This window comes from Stegostoma tigrinum, chromosome 27 (assembly GCF_030684315.1).
Source record: "Stegostoma tigrinum isolate sSteTig4 chromosome 27, sSteTig4.hap1, whole genome shotgun sequence".
Lineage (NCBI taxonomy): Eukaryota > Metazoa > Chordata > Chondrichthyes > Orectolobiformes > Stegostomatidae > Stegostoma > Stegostoma tigrinum.
This window is the reverse complement of record NC_081380.1, coordinates 14,188,098-14,205,472: the sequence shown is the minus strand read 5'-3', so window position 1 is coordinate 14,205,472 and position 17,375 is coordinate 14,188,098. Positions and strand designations below refer to the sequence as shown.

Below are 17,375 nucleotides of genomic sequence, written 5' to 3'. Positions count from 1 at the left end.
AATCACTAACAATAATGAGACAGATTATCAAAAGAGGAAAATAGCATTGGGTTTCATTACCATAGGGAGAGGATGGAATAACAGACCTTTGTATCAAACATAATTGAACCTTGTTGAGCCCACATGGTCACGGTTCTGCACTCCATACAGTATATGCAAGCATTGGAGAAGATGCAAATAGTAAGTAAAAAGGATGATGCCAGAAATAAAATGAGAAGCTTATCAGGTAAGACGGAACAAACTAGGGCTGTCCTCTCTAGGGAAAGGAAAATTGAGGGATAACCTGGTTTTGGTCTTAAAGATCATGAAAGGAATTGTTAGGGTTGTAGAAAGAGGGCAATGGATTGTTTTCAACATAATGTCATTTTAATTGGATTAACCAGAAGCGTGTGCATTATTTTTGCATTCATCTTTTTTCCCAAACAGTTGCAATTAAAATTTCAAATGACAGCAACGTGCATAAGAGATACTTGCAATGAGAGCTGAAGCCTTTGAGTGGCTGAACGCACTGTCAGTTGACAATTCTGCAGCTACAGATGGGCTGTAAGAGGAACCTGCTAACAAAATTGCATCACTGTCAAAATTTCTATACTATCTTCGCTGCTATTAACATAAGTTTCGATAGGACAAAGGTTGCAGGGATGATTTTCAAAGTTAACTTGTAAGCCACAAAATGTTACTTATAAATATTTTGCATTACATTAATTTCACTTTATTTGTGTATGTAATAGATGTTAATGATAGCAGTTTCAGGGAAAAGAATTGCTGTTAATCTTTTGAATGCCTCTTGTCATATCTATATACAGATAGTCTGTTGATTCTCTATCATTGCAGGTGGACTTGCTGCATCTAAAGCTGCTAAGTACAGAGGTAAATATTCCTACTTCTGATATAATCATTAATCTGTATAATCATCAAATTATTGTTATACATTTGAGTGTAATGTAGTTTATTTCTGTTGAAGAGATTAATAATATTTGTAAATTAATGATTTACTGGGTGAAATTTAATGTCCTTCTCTTTGACAAGTTTGGCAGTTGATTGGGGAGAGGCTTTTGACTCTGAATGGAGAGTGGTGATTGGCTTCCCATCTCCATCATAATTGAGTTCATCATGTCGAAGATCTGTGGGTGTACGCAACCTCTTAATTTAACCAAATGAAGAACAGGGCTCAGCATGTGGGGGATATAACAATCAAACTCAGAGATGGTTGATGGGAGGACTGTAGTTGTGCAATGGTTATGTGCCTACTTCTGAACCAGGATGGCTGAAATCAATTCCCATCTGCTTCAGATGTGTGGAATAATATCTCTGAGCAGATTGATTGGAAAGTATCTGATTGCTTGTATTCTTTCGGGTAGAGGGGCCATCACTAAAAAGTACTCAATGTCTGACCAGGGAACCCTGCATTTAGGATTGGAGATTGCTGCTGAAAGCCACTGCCCTGCTTTTGCTGTTGATCTGTATTCATATCTCCATGATCAGACTCCACAGTCTCTTCTTGCCGGCACTCACCGCGGCCCGACATCTCGCCAAGCCTTGGATGTGTGCCCTGTCAGCGACAATCACTGCCTCTCTATTGGTACTGCTCTTCAAATAACCTGCTGTTCCCTGATTGACTAGAGAAACCGACCTCTGCCCACAGGACCCTTGAATCCAGGGAAAGCTTGACACTGTCCATTTAAGTGCATGAGAAAGCCTTCCATAAAAGAGACAATGTGGATCTCTCACTGGCTGTTCAGCCAGTGAGCAAGAATCACATCTTTAAAAACTGTCCAATATTTCTGATTGTTAAATTCTTGTAATCTCAATTGCAGGCCTAGGATTGGGTGTGCAACCTGGCATAGGAGTAGGAGTTCAGCCTGGAGCAGGAGTAGGTGTTCTGCCTGACGCCGGAGTGGGTAATTTACTGAAAAACATTTTCATCTATTAATATTAAAATTTATCTTATGATAATTCTGTGTAAATGATGCTGTCTGGGCACACTTTCAAATTAACACCAAAGGCAGAAGGAAAATTGTAACTGTAGATTATTGCCATTGTGAAGGATACTGTAAGGGAAGGTTAATAAATTTCAGTTAATAAGTAAATGAACATTTATCATTTAATGTGTTGAATGGCTGTAGTTTTACATCTTTGTGACACCAGCCTGGGATACTCCTACCGATTTTGTAATTAATCAGAAGAAAATCACAAGGTTTAGGTGGCACAAACAAAATTTCGGAATTAAGGACAAGTAACCTCTGTTATATTGGGAATCAGAGAACTAACATAGCTTAAATAACACTGTAAGAGTGCATTAAAAGCAATTGATTTAGGTTTCCAGCAGTTAGAAAAAGAAACGTTTTAGCAATCAGTTAGTGCCTAAGGAAAGTATCAACCCAGACTAGGCTTCACCCATAAGTTTGATGTATTTCTGTGCAGGTATGGAGCAAATAAGCTTTAATTGTCAACATGTTGTGAAACCAACAAAAACCAAACGGACTTTGGTTTTTTGAGCTGTATGTATTCTTTAGTCAGTGGAAAACTCCTTGACACAAGGGTCTTCCATTAAAAATACATTAAACCTAAGATTCTGATTTTTTACTATGTTCATGTTCTTCCTGGAACTCACCAGATATCACAAGGAGAAAGGATAACAGAATCTGATGAGGCTGAATAATTGAGATGCCAAAATCTGAAAATTGCTTTCTTGTCAAAGGTCTTGATCTGACAGTTTGCTTTTTTTGCTTTCAAGGTTTCTCAAGATTTTGACAGTAATTTCTGAAATTTGAAATTTCCTTTTGATCTTCTCTTCCAAGTTGCCTGGCTTCCCAGCAGCATGGCATCCATATCTTTAGCTCTGCCCTGGATCACTGAAAAGCAGAAAAGGGTGCAGCAGAACCATGACAAGGAAGAACAATAGTAACCTTGTCGTCAACCACCCATGCTGGGATACCAGCTCAGGAGGCAATAACTCCAACACAATAAATATCTCAGAAGAAAATTCACTCCCTGAAAATGATCGAGAACTATTGCCTCAGGTCGCTCATGAAGCTGATTGCATTGATTTGATAGCATTCTCTGATATTAGTATGATTTTTAATGAACAAAACATTGAAATCAAGATGATGGAGTGTGAAATATTAGATTTAAGTATGTTAGGAAATATTAAGAAGTTTGATATCTTTGAACATGGATATATTCCCAGGTGCAAATAATGTGTAGCAAAGGCTATTAAGGAAAATAGGAGAAGGAAAATAGGATGCTCTTGCCATCATTTTCCAGTCTTCTCTGGCCATAAGAGTAGTACCAAAGGAGAGGAAGGCAAGCTAATATTGTACTATTGTTTAAAAAGGTGAAAGAGATAGACAAAGTATTTCAGCCCAACCAACCTAAACTCAGAATTGGGAACATTATTGAAAACAGTTCTGAGGAACAGGATAATTTTCCATTTAGAAAGACGCGATAACTATAGAATGATCACAGCAGAGAAGAAGGCCATTCCGCCCATCATACCTGTGCTGGACCTCTGCAGGGGCCTATTACTTAATACCTTCCCCTTTTCCCTGTAGCCCTGCAGAGGCAGTGGTGTAGTGGTAATGAACCCCAAGTTGACATTTTGGTTTCATTGGTTATAATCTCACCATGGCAGATGGTTAAATTTGAATTTATTAAGAACCTGGAATTAAAAATAACTTGCTCAATGGTAACCATGTGAGCTCTATCAATTGTGGTACAAACCAGTCAAACAGAAAAACTGCAAAATATGGAAGCATCTGGGAATATCCTCAGACCTCAGTTTCTCATTTGAAACTTTGTCTATTCACTTACCTTGCCCATATCTGTTAATAACCAAATCTGAAAGTCCAACAATGGAAATATAACTCTTTAAACAAGAGAGGAGTACACACGGCAGAGAATGTTTCTCACCACATTGTGCTAACTAGTCATTATTTCAATTATGCTGCTGTTGTTCCTTGAGGCTGATCCATACCTGACTGGTGTGCTTTAATTATTAAGCTGAAACAAGAAATTTCTTCATTAGTATGCTTCATTCCCAGGAAAATTTGGGCAAATCCATATCTAACAATCTATTTTGTTAACTCTGCCCACAGCCACAACAATCCACAATGTTCTAAAACAAATAATTTTCTTTTTTAAAAAAGTTAATTTACCCTATCTCCCAGTATAAACAGATTCTGGAAATAATTTAGAATCCAGGTCCGCATTTTTGTCAAAATCTATTAAGTTCATCTCTGGAACATGCCTTATGTACCAAATTTTGTTGGTATCTATCCTTTTTGAGATAGCGGCCTAAATACTTTGATGTCCAGAGCTGCAAAATCTGATGAAGGGTCTAGGCCCGAAACGTCAGCTTTTGTGCTCATGAGATGCTGCTTGGCCTGCTGTGTTCATCCAGCTTCACACTTTATTATCTTGCATTCTCCAGCATCTGCAGTTCCCATTATCTCTGATACAATTTCAGGTCTAAACCCTTCTTTTTACCTTCAGAATCTATTGTTCCCTAAGGAACAAAAATCCACATATTGAAATATTTTTGAAAGTATTTACCTAGTTCAGTAAAAGTTAAACAAGCTTGTCAAAACAGTCAGATGCTTTCAAGAAATGTTTAATTACAAATTGACAGCAGCTGGATTTTCATCTACTAGAATCCAAAGGCTAACCCTAGCTGGCTTTATGTTAATGATATAAACTTCAGAAAATCTATCACAGGAATGCTGTATTATATTTAATCTCTGGTATGCTTCTAGTTATATCCGGGATATTCTCAGTCTCAGCTATATCATTTCCTGTCCATTCTTTATTGTTATAGGTGGAGCTGCTGCATCTAAAGCTGCTAAGTATAGAGGTAAATAATATTACTTCCACACAATCATTAATCTATGTAATAATCAATTTATATTATCATATATTTGAGGATAGGATAAGACCATCTTCATATTGAACACAAAAGTATTTTCCTGTTAAATATAACCATTACATCTGTTTTGTGATATTTCTACGTTCTTGAAATATCACAGTAGCTAGATTCTAGCATAACAAGCTACATGAGGTGGAATACTTGAGAATTCATTAATGAATTTTGAACCTCTGTAATATCTTCTCACTTCATTTCATAATTCGTTTGAGTGATGCACAATTTATAAATTATTTCATTTTGATACAGATACCAAGCCAAAAAAAACATGAGTAGCACACTTGTATTTTGCCACATTTTACTAATTACCTTTTCCCTTAAGTAATTATATATTTTAGATATAACACCAGAAAATTTTCTGAGGCTTTACGTTATTTTAATGAAGCTGTTATGACAGTAACCACATGAAGAATTTTGTGGGACTTGCAAGAACAGAGATATTGAAGACAGAAAGACTTAATTAGGCAGAGCTGAAATTCCATTTTTCCGATGGCAGTTTCAAATTTAGAGATTAGCTCATAGTATGTTTGTGGTACATTAGGCATCATGCAATCTCATGCTGTTTTCCTAATGTAATACATTTGCATGCCAAACATGCGGATAATATTAAAACATGTTATTATTGCATCTTGCCTTCATCAGAAAGTTAACAGTGCAGAAGAATCTTGTGGCTTGGTTCACATTCATTTAAACATGATGTGCAAGGATCAGTTTTTTTACAGTTAACTCTTGAAGTCAAAGATTTTCCTTATTGAAATCTGAGGTACAAGATCTGAGCAACCTTCCAGGAAGATGGGAATTTGCATGAGGGCTCAGAACTAGCAAGGGTTAATCGGTGATAAAGAGAAGGGCAGGAATAGCTGGGATGAGCCATTTTGTCAGCACAAATGTGGTACTAAGTAAAATATCCTGATTGTTGATTAAGCTATCTATGGGAATGGTTCAAAGGAAATACCCGTGGACATGACAAGGAATTGTTTTTGGACACTCAGTGGATTTACAGTGTACACAGTCCACAATATTGTATTCCTTTGGAGTTGGGAGCTTAAAAGAAAACAGTTCAATTTATCTTAAAACTACAGTTGTTAAAGACAATAACAGATTGACTTAGATATTGAAATGAATGTGTAGAATTGAGAAGATAACATGTGGGCAGCTAATGCCAAACCTAAACTTTCTAATTATGAAATTTTCATTATCAAAATGTAGGTATTGGCGTGGGTGTGCAGCCTGGCTTTGGAGTAGGTGTGCAGCCTGGCATCGGAGTGGGTAATTCACAGTCTTCTAAAAGACATTTTTCTCCATTATACTCTTTGTACTTCTGTAAATTTGTCTCATTCCAATTCTGTGTAAATAATGGTATCACAGTGCTCAGTGGAAATTAATACCAAAAAGCAAAGTATCATTCCAGGTATCTGTATTCACATCTGCTAAAAGAATATCTAATATTGTCTTGAATGGCTGGGAGTTTCCTATCCTGTATCACTTGCATTAGCAAACTAAAGGAAGACAGGACTAGTAGTATGAGGTTTATTGGGCATCAGAATCATCACAGTTTTAATAATATTGTATGGGTAAATTGAAATCAAATGGATTTAAGTTTCCTAAGATCCAGTAAGACAATCACCTTTACTCCTTCAGTCAAACTGAATCAGTGGAATCAAAACAACTGCATTTTCAGTTGTTTGTGAAGTAACTCCACAGAGGCCAGGACATTTCACATTGATCCAGCATTCTCAGAGCCAGCTCTCAGCATGAACAAAACCTCTGACAGTCCTCTTCTTATCTGTTAGCCAGGGCTCCCCAAGTGGACCAGATTAACAGCCCCCAACAAGGAACTCATATTCAGTGAGGTCCACCTGACTGATCTCATTACAATCGCTACAATTTATAGCCTGATTACTGGCAATTATTGACCTAAGATTTTGGATTTTTCCCCAGAACGTTGCCTGAGTGTCAGCATTAATAGTCCAGAGGTAATACCATTAGGCCATTTGACTAGGCTTTCTTAAATTTAACAAAGAATAAGTTTATTAATGAATAAACATGAGAAGAATTAGAAACACAATTAGCATTCACATAGATTAGACATCAGTCCTAAAGGTTAAAAGATTTTTAAAAAATAATATATGGTTCCATTTGTGAATGGTTCACATGGAGCATTTGGTTGAATATTGAATGTTCGGCCATTGTTATGGGAGTTACTGGTAGTATTGGGGTTGGAAGTTTAAAAGTCAGTTCTGTGATCCTTAATTTTTGCATATTCAATGAGATTCTATAGTTTTGATTTCTTTTTAACTCATTAATAACACTCTGAATGAGAGAGAGAGAGAGAGAGAATCTTTAGCTGCAATGCAAGGGGATAGAGATAGTAGGAACTGCCGATGCTGGAGTCTGAGATAACAAGATGTGGAGCTGGAGGAACACAGCAGGTCAGGTAGCATCAGAGGAGCAGGAAAGCTGACATTTCGGGTCGGGACCCTTCTTCAGAAAATGGAAAAAAGTTCCTCCAGCTCCACACCTTGTAACTAGGAAATAGTTGTTCAGTTTTGGCCATCACAGTATGCTTATGCTCAAGCCTAGGCTGGTTCACATGAATGTATTCAGTCCTACAAGTACACTCCTGTAGAGTTGAAACTTGTTTTTTAATTCTTGTCCTTGTGTACTCTTCAAAGGAAAAAACACACTGCATCTGCAATTTCTGATATAATTTGCAGGGCTGCTATTGAGCAGATCATCAGCTCTGTTATCTTTGTAGTCATAAGCGATCATGGCCTGTTTTTACTTGCTCCTGTTTGAAGTTCACTTTAAATACATGTGGGTCTCTCTGTCTTTCCAGATAGCCACTTAATTTACATCTGCGGCCATTTTTGTCTGTATCAGCCCTCTTTTAAAAACATATTTTTTCAAGTACAGGTTAAAAATATGCATCATACTTTGGAGTTTTGATCAATGGTCATGACATTTTTCACTTATATTAGTGACTGACAGCGGCATTACCCAACAAGAAAGAAGTGAACCATTTGCCTTGATTTTCAGTGGAATTACCATCACTGAATAATATTGCCTCCTCCAACATCCTGGGATTTGCATTAAACAAAAGTTGAACTGGACAAGCTATGGTCACTGAAGGAGGTCAGAGGCTGGGAATTTTGAGGAAACTAACTCACCTCCTAACTCCTCAAAGCCTGTTCACTCTCAAAAAGGCACATGTTAGAAATGTGAAGGAGTATCTTTAATTTGACTGGACAAGTGCAGCTCCAAAAAAAAACTCAAGCTTGGCATTTATTTAAGACAAAGCAGAGCACTGAAGTGGCAGCCTATCCATCACCTTAAACATTCAGTTCCTCTGCTACTGACACAAATGGCAACAATGAGTTTCATCACTCAGATGAATTGCAGCAACTAGCCTTCTGAACACATAACCTCTACCATCTAGCTTAACTGCTTGCATTTGCCTTCATTTCTTCAAGTCAAAATATTGGAACTTCTTTCCTAACTGCAATGTGGCATATCCACACCAAATGGACTTAAAAGGTTCATGAGTGTTACTCACTATCATTTTCTCAAAGTCAAAAAGGATTGGGAAAAATGATCTCTTTGTCAATTGCAAGTTTTCTGAACTATTGCCATGCAGTTTCAGTTATCTTTCAAAAACTGAGTGATTCAAATACATTAAAAAATGTGCTACAAGGTAATTGGACATAGACTCTGCATTCTGCAAGTCACGTTCCTTCTAAGCACAGCTTTCTGATGAATTTATGTTAAACCTATATAACTTTTAACAGAAGCTGAGATCAAGTTGTAGTATAACAATTGTACAGAATGCTAAAGTGTTGTGGAGAGATAGTAGGAACAGCAGTTACTGGAGGATCTGAGATAACAAGGTATAGAGCTGGATGAACACAGCAGGCCAAGCAGCATCAGAGGAGCAGGAAGGCTGACGTTTCAGGCCTTGACCCTTCTTCAGAAATGGGCTTCCATTTCTCAAGAAGGGTTCTGGCCCAAAACGTCAGCCTTTCTGCTCCTGTGATGTTGCTTGGCCTGCTGTGTTCATCCAGCTCTACACTAAAGTGTTGTGCTTTGTATCTATGAAGAAGGAGTCAATTACCAAGTGAGAATCTGGAAATTGACCTTTGCAACAGAACTTTAACACCACTACAAGATTTCGCATTAATGATAATGAAAAGAAAGATGAATACGGGCATCATATAGATTTCTCATAAGTACTTAAATGGTACTTGTTATTAATAATTGATTAAATTAGTTATTCGTAGTCAATTTGTAAAACCACAGTCTTAATTAGGGCTAGTTTAGATTATCTAGAGTTAGATTAGGTCAGGCAAAAAAGGTTAAACTTAATTTGGATAGTTTAGATTAAATCTGAAATATTATAGTAAGATTAGAAAATATTAAGTGATTACTTTGGCATAGGTCAACTTAATAATTGGGCACAGGTCAATTTAGGCAAAGGAGCTAGTAATGTAATTGTTACCCAGAAAAATAACTTAAAATGCTTGGAATAGTTGGCGTGCTAACTACAAATTAAGTAATGCAGTTATAATTGGCACATAAGACAATACAAAGGGTTAATGTAATTTTCTAATATAAGCAATTATTTGAAATAAACAAATGGTGGAACAGTTTATAAGTTTCAATTAACCATTTATTTTTTCTCACTGTGTTTAGTTTAGTGTTTTTGTTTAGTTTGTGTTTTTGTTACTGTGTCCCACCAGAGGCTTTCTACCTATTTGTTCTTATAAAAGAGTAGATGGTGTCATAGTTGGATACTATATTCATGCCATACACTGTAAACGTTTTCTTTTTCAATATATCTGCAAGACATGGCTGCAGCTCGTATCAGATCATATCGATCGGTTGGATTTGCAGTTGGGAACACTGAAAAGCATACAAGAGGAAGAGAGTATGGTTGATAGTAGCTTCAAAGAGGTGGTTGTATCACAGGTATAATCAGGTAGATGGTGACCACCAAGAGAGGTAATGCAGGAGTCTCCCGTGGGTACCCCCCTCAAAAAGTAGTTTACCATTTTGGATATTGTTGGAGAATAGCCTCACAGGTTGAAATAGCAGCTGCAGCCAGGACTTTGGAACTACAACTGGCACTGCTGTAAAGCAGGGTATGGCAAAGTCCAAGAGAACAATTGTAATAGGGGACTCTGTAGTCAGGAACACAGACAGGCACAAGCGAGATTCCAGGATGGTGTGTTTCCTCCCTGGTTGCAGCAAATTCTCAAAAGGGAGCGTGAATAGCCAGAGGTCGTTGTACACATTGGTACTGACAACAAAGGTAGAAAAAGGGATGAGGTCGTGCAGCGTGAATGTAGGGAGTTAGGCAGTTAAAAAGGAGAACCTCAAGGGTAGTAATGTCTGTATTACTGCCAATGCCATGTGCTAGTGAGAGTAGGAATAGAAGAATAGGATAGATGAATGAGTGGCTGAGGAGCTGGTACAGCGGGCAGGGATTCAGATTCATGAATCATTGGGATCTCTTCTGGGGCAGGACTGACCTGTACAATCTGTCCCTCTTGTACCTGAAATGGACGGGGACCAATATCCTGGTGGGAAATTTGCTAGAGCTACACGGGAGGGCTTAAAATAGCTTGGCAGGACAGTGGGACCCTAAGCAGTATTGAGACAAGAGAGAGGTTGAGGCTTGTACAAAAATTAAAGAGAACAAGTTAAATTGACAAGGCATACAAGAGCATGAGAGGGAATGAGGAGAGACATGATGAATTAAACTATTTATTTCAATGCAAGAGACCTGACAGATGAACTCCGGGCATGGATGTCAATATGAGACTGGAGTATCATAGCTATTAGAGAAACATTGCAAAGGGAGAGACAGGACTGCAGTCCAACATTCTGGAGTACAAATTTTATATGAAGGATAGAAGGGGAGGCAAGAGAAGATGGGGAATGGTGCTTTTCATTAGAGAAAACATCACATTCAGTCACCTCTGAACAATTATTTGGGCCTCTGACTTGATAATGTTTGATTATGTTAAAGGCATTATAAAAATACATGTTGTTGATTTAGGTTTCTGGCCAAGTTCTGTGTCACATGTTTTGATTTGTTACACTTTTTGTAGTGGTGGAATATGAGTGGGAATAAGATTGAAGATTAGAAGGATTAGTCAGCTGTTTGTGTGACATGGAATGTCGAAATGTTATGCTAAGAAGGCAAAATTTTGCCATCACCATTCTTTCAATATTGAAGGTGCCCACTTTTCTGCTGTAAAATGCTGCATGCACGGAGTTTGCTGTATTTGCCTTTTGAACAAGGAGAGGATTTACAAAAATGTCTTCCATAATAGAACAGATTTGTGTGTGTTGAATGACTGGCTGCCTCAAATTTCATGTTTTACAGGAATTGTAGAGTAAATTCAACAATCATGTCCTCTTAGCATGCCACTGAACTGAAAGGTGCACAATTTGTGAATGTTGGTGTGAATATGATTATTACAGTTCTGAATTCTGCAATTCACATTCCTCCCAAACACAGAGTTTTGTCTAATTTACACTAAACCTATACATTACACAAATTTTGAAAAGAAGCTTAGTTCAGATTGTTGCATAACAATTATACAGAACATTGAAGTATTGTGCTTTGTTGCTATGGAGAAGGAGTTAATTTCCAAGTGATAATCTGGAAACTGACCTTTGCAACAGAACTCTCTCACTGCAGCAAGATTTAGTATTGATGACAATGAAAAGGAAGATGAATATGGATATAATATGTAGTTCTCATAAATATTTAGATGATAATTATTAATAATAATTGATTTAAATTAGTCATTCATAGTCAAACTGTAAAACCACAGACTCAATTTGGACTAGTTTATCTAGAGTTACATTAGGTCAAGCAAAAAATGTGAAACTTAATTTGGATAGTTTTTAGATTAAATCTTACATGCTAAAATAAGAGTAAAAAGAATTAAGTTAGATTACTTTGGTGTAGGTTAATTAATCGTTTGGCATAGGTCAGTTGAGGCAAAGGAACTGTTCTTATAATGGTGTCAATAAACTGTGTTTTTGAGCACGGGCAGAAACACTTAACACTCTCAATGGATTCCATGATACGTACCAAAAGAATAGTACCAAACAGTAACTACACAAGGCTCATAAAGCTACAAAAAGTATTTAAATTAATCATCCTAAGATGTGACTGGGCTGCCTGAGTAGTGTTCAGTGTATTCAACTTAATTGGCAGCTATGCCTCAGACATTGAAAGGCAGTTCCAATAGCTACAAGTAGAAATTTTGTCTGGATACTATACTTGCCATTACATTAGGCCAGCCTGCTTCCTGTAATGCATTACGATTTTTTCCACTGCTGCTGTCTCTCTTCCTTTATTCTCTATCTATGTCCAAACTAACGTCTTCTTCATGGGTTAAAGGTTCCTAATACTTTTGACCTCCATGAACAGATGCTTCTAGTTGAAGAATATTTTTTAAAGAACTGATCTCTATTTTGAGCAAGCTTATTGAATTTGTTCTTTGAGAGTGTGCAACATCTGAACAATATCAGTCTTGGCAGCACAGTATGTGCTACAGTTACTCTGAAATTAATAAGATTATTAAGGAGTAGCATTTACATCACTTTAGAGGTTCAATACTAACTGAAAATAATGATTTACCTTTATGTTAAATGGGTGATGTATTTAAATGTTGTTCTGAACATTCTGAGTTTTCAGAGAGTGAAAGTAACTCGAAGAGTTAATGGTATGTGCATGGTCATTACAGGTGTTAATGGAGTTCGACCCAGCAGTGCTCCACTGACTCCTCAACCAGGTACCAATATTACTGCTAAATAAATAGCATAATGGTTGACTAATTTGGATATATATCCAGAGATAATTTTTATTTAGGCAAGTGAAAATTGTAAATCCTGTTCAGACAGTACAGTTTCCTGATCCATGTGCATCTACATAGAAAGGGATCGAGTGACTACAGATTTGCCTGAGATGAAGCTTGGAGGTCATCAATTAAACCTAGAGGTTTTTGAAACTGTTAAGGGATAAAGCTTTGTCAGTTCTGTAATACTGGCAGTTTTGATGCTATAGGTGTTGATTTAGCACCACTTCCAATTACTTCTGGCAGCCCCACCAGTCAGCGTCTTCATGAGGGCATTGGCATGTGCACTATTGTCACTATATTTAAGAACTTCTCCAAAATAGCAAGTGAAGAGGTGTTCAGCAATGTGAAGGATAGTTCCACCAGCACTATTTAAAGGGGTCATCCATTTCTTGCAGATTACTTGCTGGTTACTTTCTACTGATTTTGTTTGAGTTTGTGGAAGTATTAGCGAGATCTGGTGAGAGAGACACACACTGTTTCATTTGGGTTGACTTGCCAGTAGTGCTAATGACAGACCTTTCCCAAGATCAAAGACCCAGAGAACAGGAATCTCACCTACCAAGAGCTGCTAGTTAACAAGAGATTGGCAGCTGTTTTGAACAACAGTGTCATTGGGGATTATGTGGCAGCTGCTAGAATGACACCAATTGGAGGCTCAGTATTAAGAAGTGATTTAGGCCGCGGGTGAGAAATACAAAAGAGGTTTTGCTAGGTAGCAGTAGTGGGACGAGGGTCAGTAGAGGTTCAGCCCTAATAGGAGAGAGATAGTTCTCAGTACTCCTTTCCGCTTTCGAATGTCACATCCCTCAATCAGGTGTGAATTGCCTTTGAATGGAGGAACATCACCCAGTAACCACAAACATAGAACTTCATTTGAAGTGAATTCTGCACATCGCTAGACCATGTGCTATTTGATTGATATCAGCAATGTTGGAATGATTTTTAAAATGACCATTAATTGGTCACTTCAGTTGCCAGAGGGATAGGAAGTTCCTGTCATGATTCTAACAGAGGTGAGAAGACAGCAAGGTTCAAACATGTGACCATCAAACTTAACTTTGAGTGACCTTTGCATGTCCGAGCACATCAAAAGAGAGGCCATAAAATTCCACTGTGGGTTACAGATGGTTAAGTGTTCAGGGAATATCACAAGATATGAAGTAAGTCTTGCTCGAGACATAAGGGCTCTGAGCACAGCACTTGTTCCCAGTCATAGGTGCTTTGGTAGTAGATTCTCTTGGTCTGCAGTATGACATAATGGAGTGGCAGAAAATATGAATACAAGGTTTTCTTTGTGCAAAGGGTGGAAAGAAGAAACTTCAATACCACCTATGACTTTCCAAAAACAGGTTTCTTACCTTCCAAAAAGCTAAAAGCAGTGAATGTTTCTTCAGTAATCAGGAGGTGCTTGCAAAACTGTGCGACCTGTTGGAACCAGACCTGCAGCCTCAAAGTAGGGAAAGAACAGCACTTAGTGACATTAGTTCTGAATTTCTTCATTGTGGGAATATTATCTAAAATTCATCACTTTTCATCCATTGCTACACCAGAGAGTGCACCACTAGAGGCTTTTTAAGGAGAAGGATTTCATTCTCCTTTATCTGACTAAGAAGAAGCAGGCAATGTGAACTCATGGATTTTCTAGGACAACAGGTCTACCCCTAGTGCAGGTACCACCAACTCTGCACACATGATTTTTTGGGTGTTACATCACACTTTTGTGATGTACAGCAAACACAGTTAATGATGCATAATTTTTCTGCCACTATCCCTCAATCCTTTAGCCAAAATGTCCAGCAAGAGGCCACTCAAGAACATGTCTATCAACCTGACATCCAACTCATGATTTCTTCCACAATCCAATCACACATGACCAGCATTCATAAAATGAGGGCTAATCTGCCAAAAGAACAGTCATCAAGCAGACAGTTGGGTCCTGTAGCAATGGTGCTCTGCTGCATCTTCCACAACCTGGTTGTGCATTTGCATGTATTGCTAATTTGATAATCGTACAAACATGTGAAACGGAATTTACAAGATTAATAATTCAAATTTCAATGTAATGCCTTGATGTTTGGCAACTCCGCCTGATCTGGTGATTGCAGATTGATCTGCAGAGGTATGTGTTGTGCATGGCTGCTCTTGGTTGACAATTTAGTTCTCTTGCTGCTGATTGCTCTCCGTCAACATCACTGCACAATCATTATTGTCATATTTTTCTTCTTCACACTACTTATGGATATTTTATGTGTTGTACTTTGATCTGAACAGGCTTCTGTTCCTTCAAAATGCAGCACCGTGATTAGTAATGACTTTGGATGATCTAGAAATCTTTGTGGGTGTCCAAGTATTTGTATTTCTACCTCTCTCTCTCTCTCTCTCTCTCTCTCTCTTCATATGCAGTTGTTGTATTCCCTACTTACTTGCTAGTCTTGTATCTCATTCATTTGTAAGTGTCTCGAAATGGTTAAACAATTGGTTGCTGGGCAACATCCTTCATACTCGCCTTCCAAACATTAGCTGTGCAGAAGTTAGTAATTCTTTGTCCATTCGTGTTGAGTCAAAATGTCACTTTACAATGCGAAAATCTTGTGTTATTGCCCAATACACATGGATCATTAATTTGAAAGTACATACTACGTATTCTGCTGGACTGTTTGTCATCCCAATATCCTTGCTCCATCTGATATGGGTGACTCCCTACGGAGCACAGCAAACTGTGAACTGTTTTCAGACACCATTTATTCTGACACCAACTAAACTGAAAATAATAGTCATCATGTGGATGTACTCATTATGTTGCTAAGTGTTGAACAAGGGGAAATTTGAAAAAGTGAGCTGTCATAAGAATGTGATCTTCCCTTTGCACTGTGAATAAGTCTGTTGCTACATTCATCCAATAAGAAGATAGGACATCATCTTGATGTAGAGCCTCTCCACTGCCTGGGGTCAGTAAATTTGGCATTCCTTACAAACATTCGTAAGTCACTGAATTTCCTGATTCATCTCTAGCCTTTCACAGATTCATGATTGCTAGCTTTCTTGTGTATTCAACCCCCATGTGTTCTTGATGTAACATGTTCAAATTATCCTAACATTATACTTTTGTTATTAAGAGTTGCTCACCTTTAAAACTGGCCTGTTGTGATGAACCAAGATCATTACGGCTAAAATAAATGAGTATTCTTGGGTACTTATTGCTGTCAGGCCATCCCTGGCTAATGATTTTTTGCAGCTCTTGTAGTTGCTAAATTTTTGGAGTTGCTGATTGCACCTGTTTGCACTGGCTCTGCTCAAAGTCTAATGCTAAGTCCAGTTTAAGAACATCTTCGACTTTAGCTGATTGAATTGAGTCAGATGTGGTCTGTTCCACCAAAATGTCTGTGGTTGAATTTATGAATTGTGACAACACTGAGATCGATGTATAGTTACTACCTTTGCTGTACTGTTGGTATCTATCAGGTAGAAGATTTTGGGAAGCCAACATGAGTTTGTGCCCTGTCACTGCAGTGCAATTGTGTCAATGCATGGAATTGTGATCTCTTATACACTGAAGACAATCTCTTGTAGATAAAAACTGCGGGTGCTGTAAATCAGAAACAAAAAGACAAGTTGCTGGAAAAGATCAGCAGGTATGGCAGCATCTGTGAAGAAAAAATCAGTCAACATTTTGGGTCCGGTGACCTTTCCTCCAAAGAGCAACTCCAAAAAATTAGCACCTACAAGAGTTGCAAAAGATCATTATCTGGGTATGGCCACGCAGCATTAAGTACCTGAGAGTATTCACTCATTTTAGCCTTAGCGATCATCAGCCAGTTTTAAGAGTAAACAACTCTTAATAACAAAAATATAATGCTAGGATAATTTAAACATGTTATTACCAAGAACACATGGGGATTGAGGAAGTTCTGAGGATGGGTCACTAGACCTGAAATGTTAACTCTGATTTTTTTCTTCGCAGATGCTGCCAGACCTGCTGAGCTTTTCTAACAACTTCAGCTTTTATCTAGTCTCTTATAGGTTTTATCATGGGTTACTATTTATGATGGTAAGATTGTACCATCTATCATGGTAAGGTGGCACAGAAAGACTTAATGGATATTTATTACATCTCATGACATGTACATGTCTTACACATGTCGGCACCTCAGTATCCAGGCTAATATTAAGCATTTCAATTACAAACAGTCGCATAATTTTGTCATGTCGTGCTTTAAGTCACTCCACTTAAGATGGAATCTGAGTCTTTCATACCCTTTGGCCTCATGTTATGATACAGTTATTATGAACAGTTATAGAATAGCAATTCTTTTAAAGATATACTGCATACTAACTGTGAGACATAGCGCATCAGTCATGGCATGCATTTAGCTAAAATTCTGAAACAGTAACCACCAAAAAAAACATACTCAGTATCAAGCTTATCCATCTAAATGTCCAAGATTGCTTGCAAAACTCAATATTCACCCTTGTGCATTACCTTCATGTACTTTTGCCTGGCTTATTGTTCTTACATGGTGCTATATCTTCAGCATGGTTGATGGAAAGCTGTAGAGTTTTCAAGTGGGATACAGCAC

The 17,375-nt window shown here is 37.8% G+C and overlaps 1 protein-coding gene across 11 annotated transcripts in view; it reads left to right on the top strand.

Moving 5' to 3' along the window:
• The window catches only part of elna (elastin a), a 229,937-nt gene that overhangs the window by 188,877 nt on the left and 23,685 nt on the right, over positions 1-17,375 (top strand). For 9 of the 11 annotated variants that reach the window (XM_059655517.1, XM_059655511.1, XM_059655521.1 and 6 more), the window contains 5 exons: positions 835-870; positions 1,818-1,901; positions 4,817-4,852; positions 6,131-6,190; positions 12,685-12,732. In XM_059655517.1, the coding sequence (XP_059511500.1) occupies positions 835-870; positions 1,818-1,901; positions 4,817-4,852; positions 6,131-6,190; positions 12,685-12,732 (264 nt within the window). The remainder of the gene's footprint in view (positions 1-834; positions 871-1,817; positions 1,902-4,816; positions 4,853-6,130; positions 6,191-12,684; positions 12,733-17,375) is intronic. The other 2 variants (XM_059655519.1, XM_059655515.1) reach the window with 1 other exon arrangement.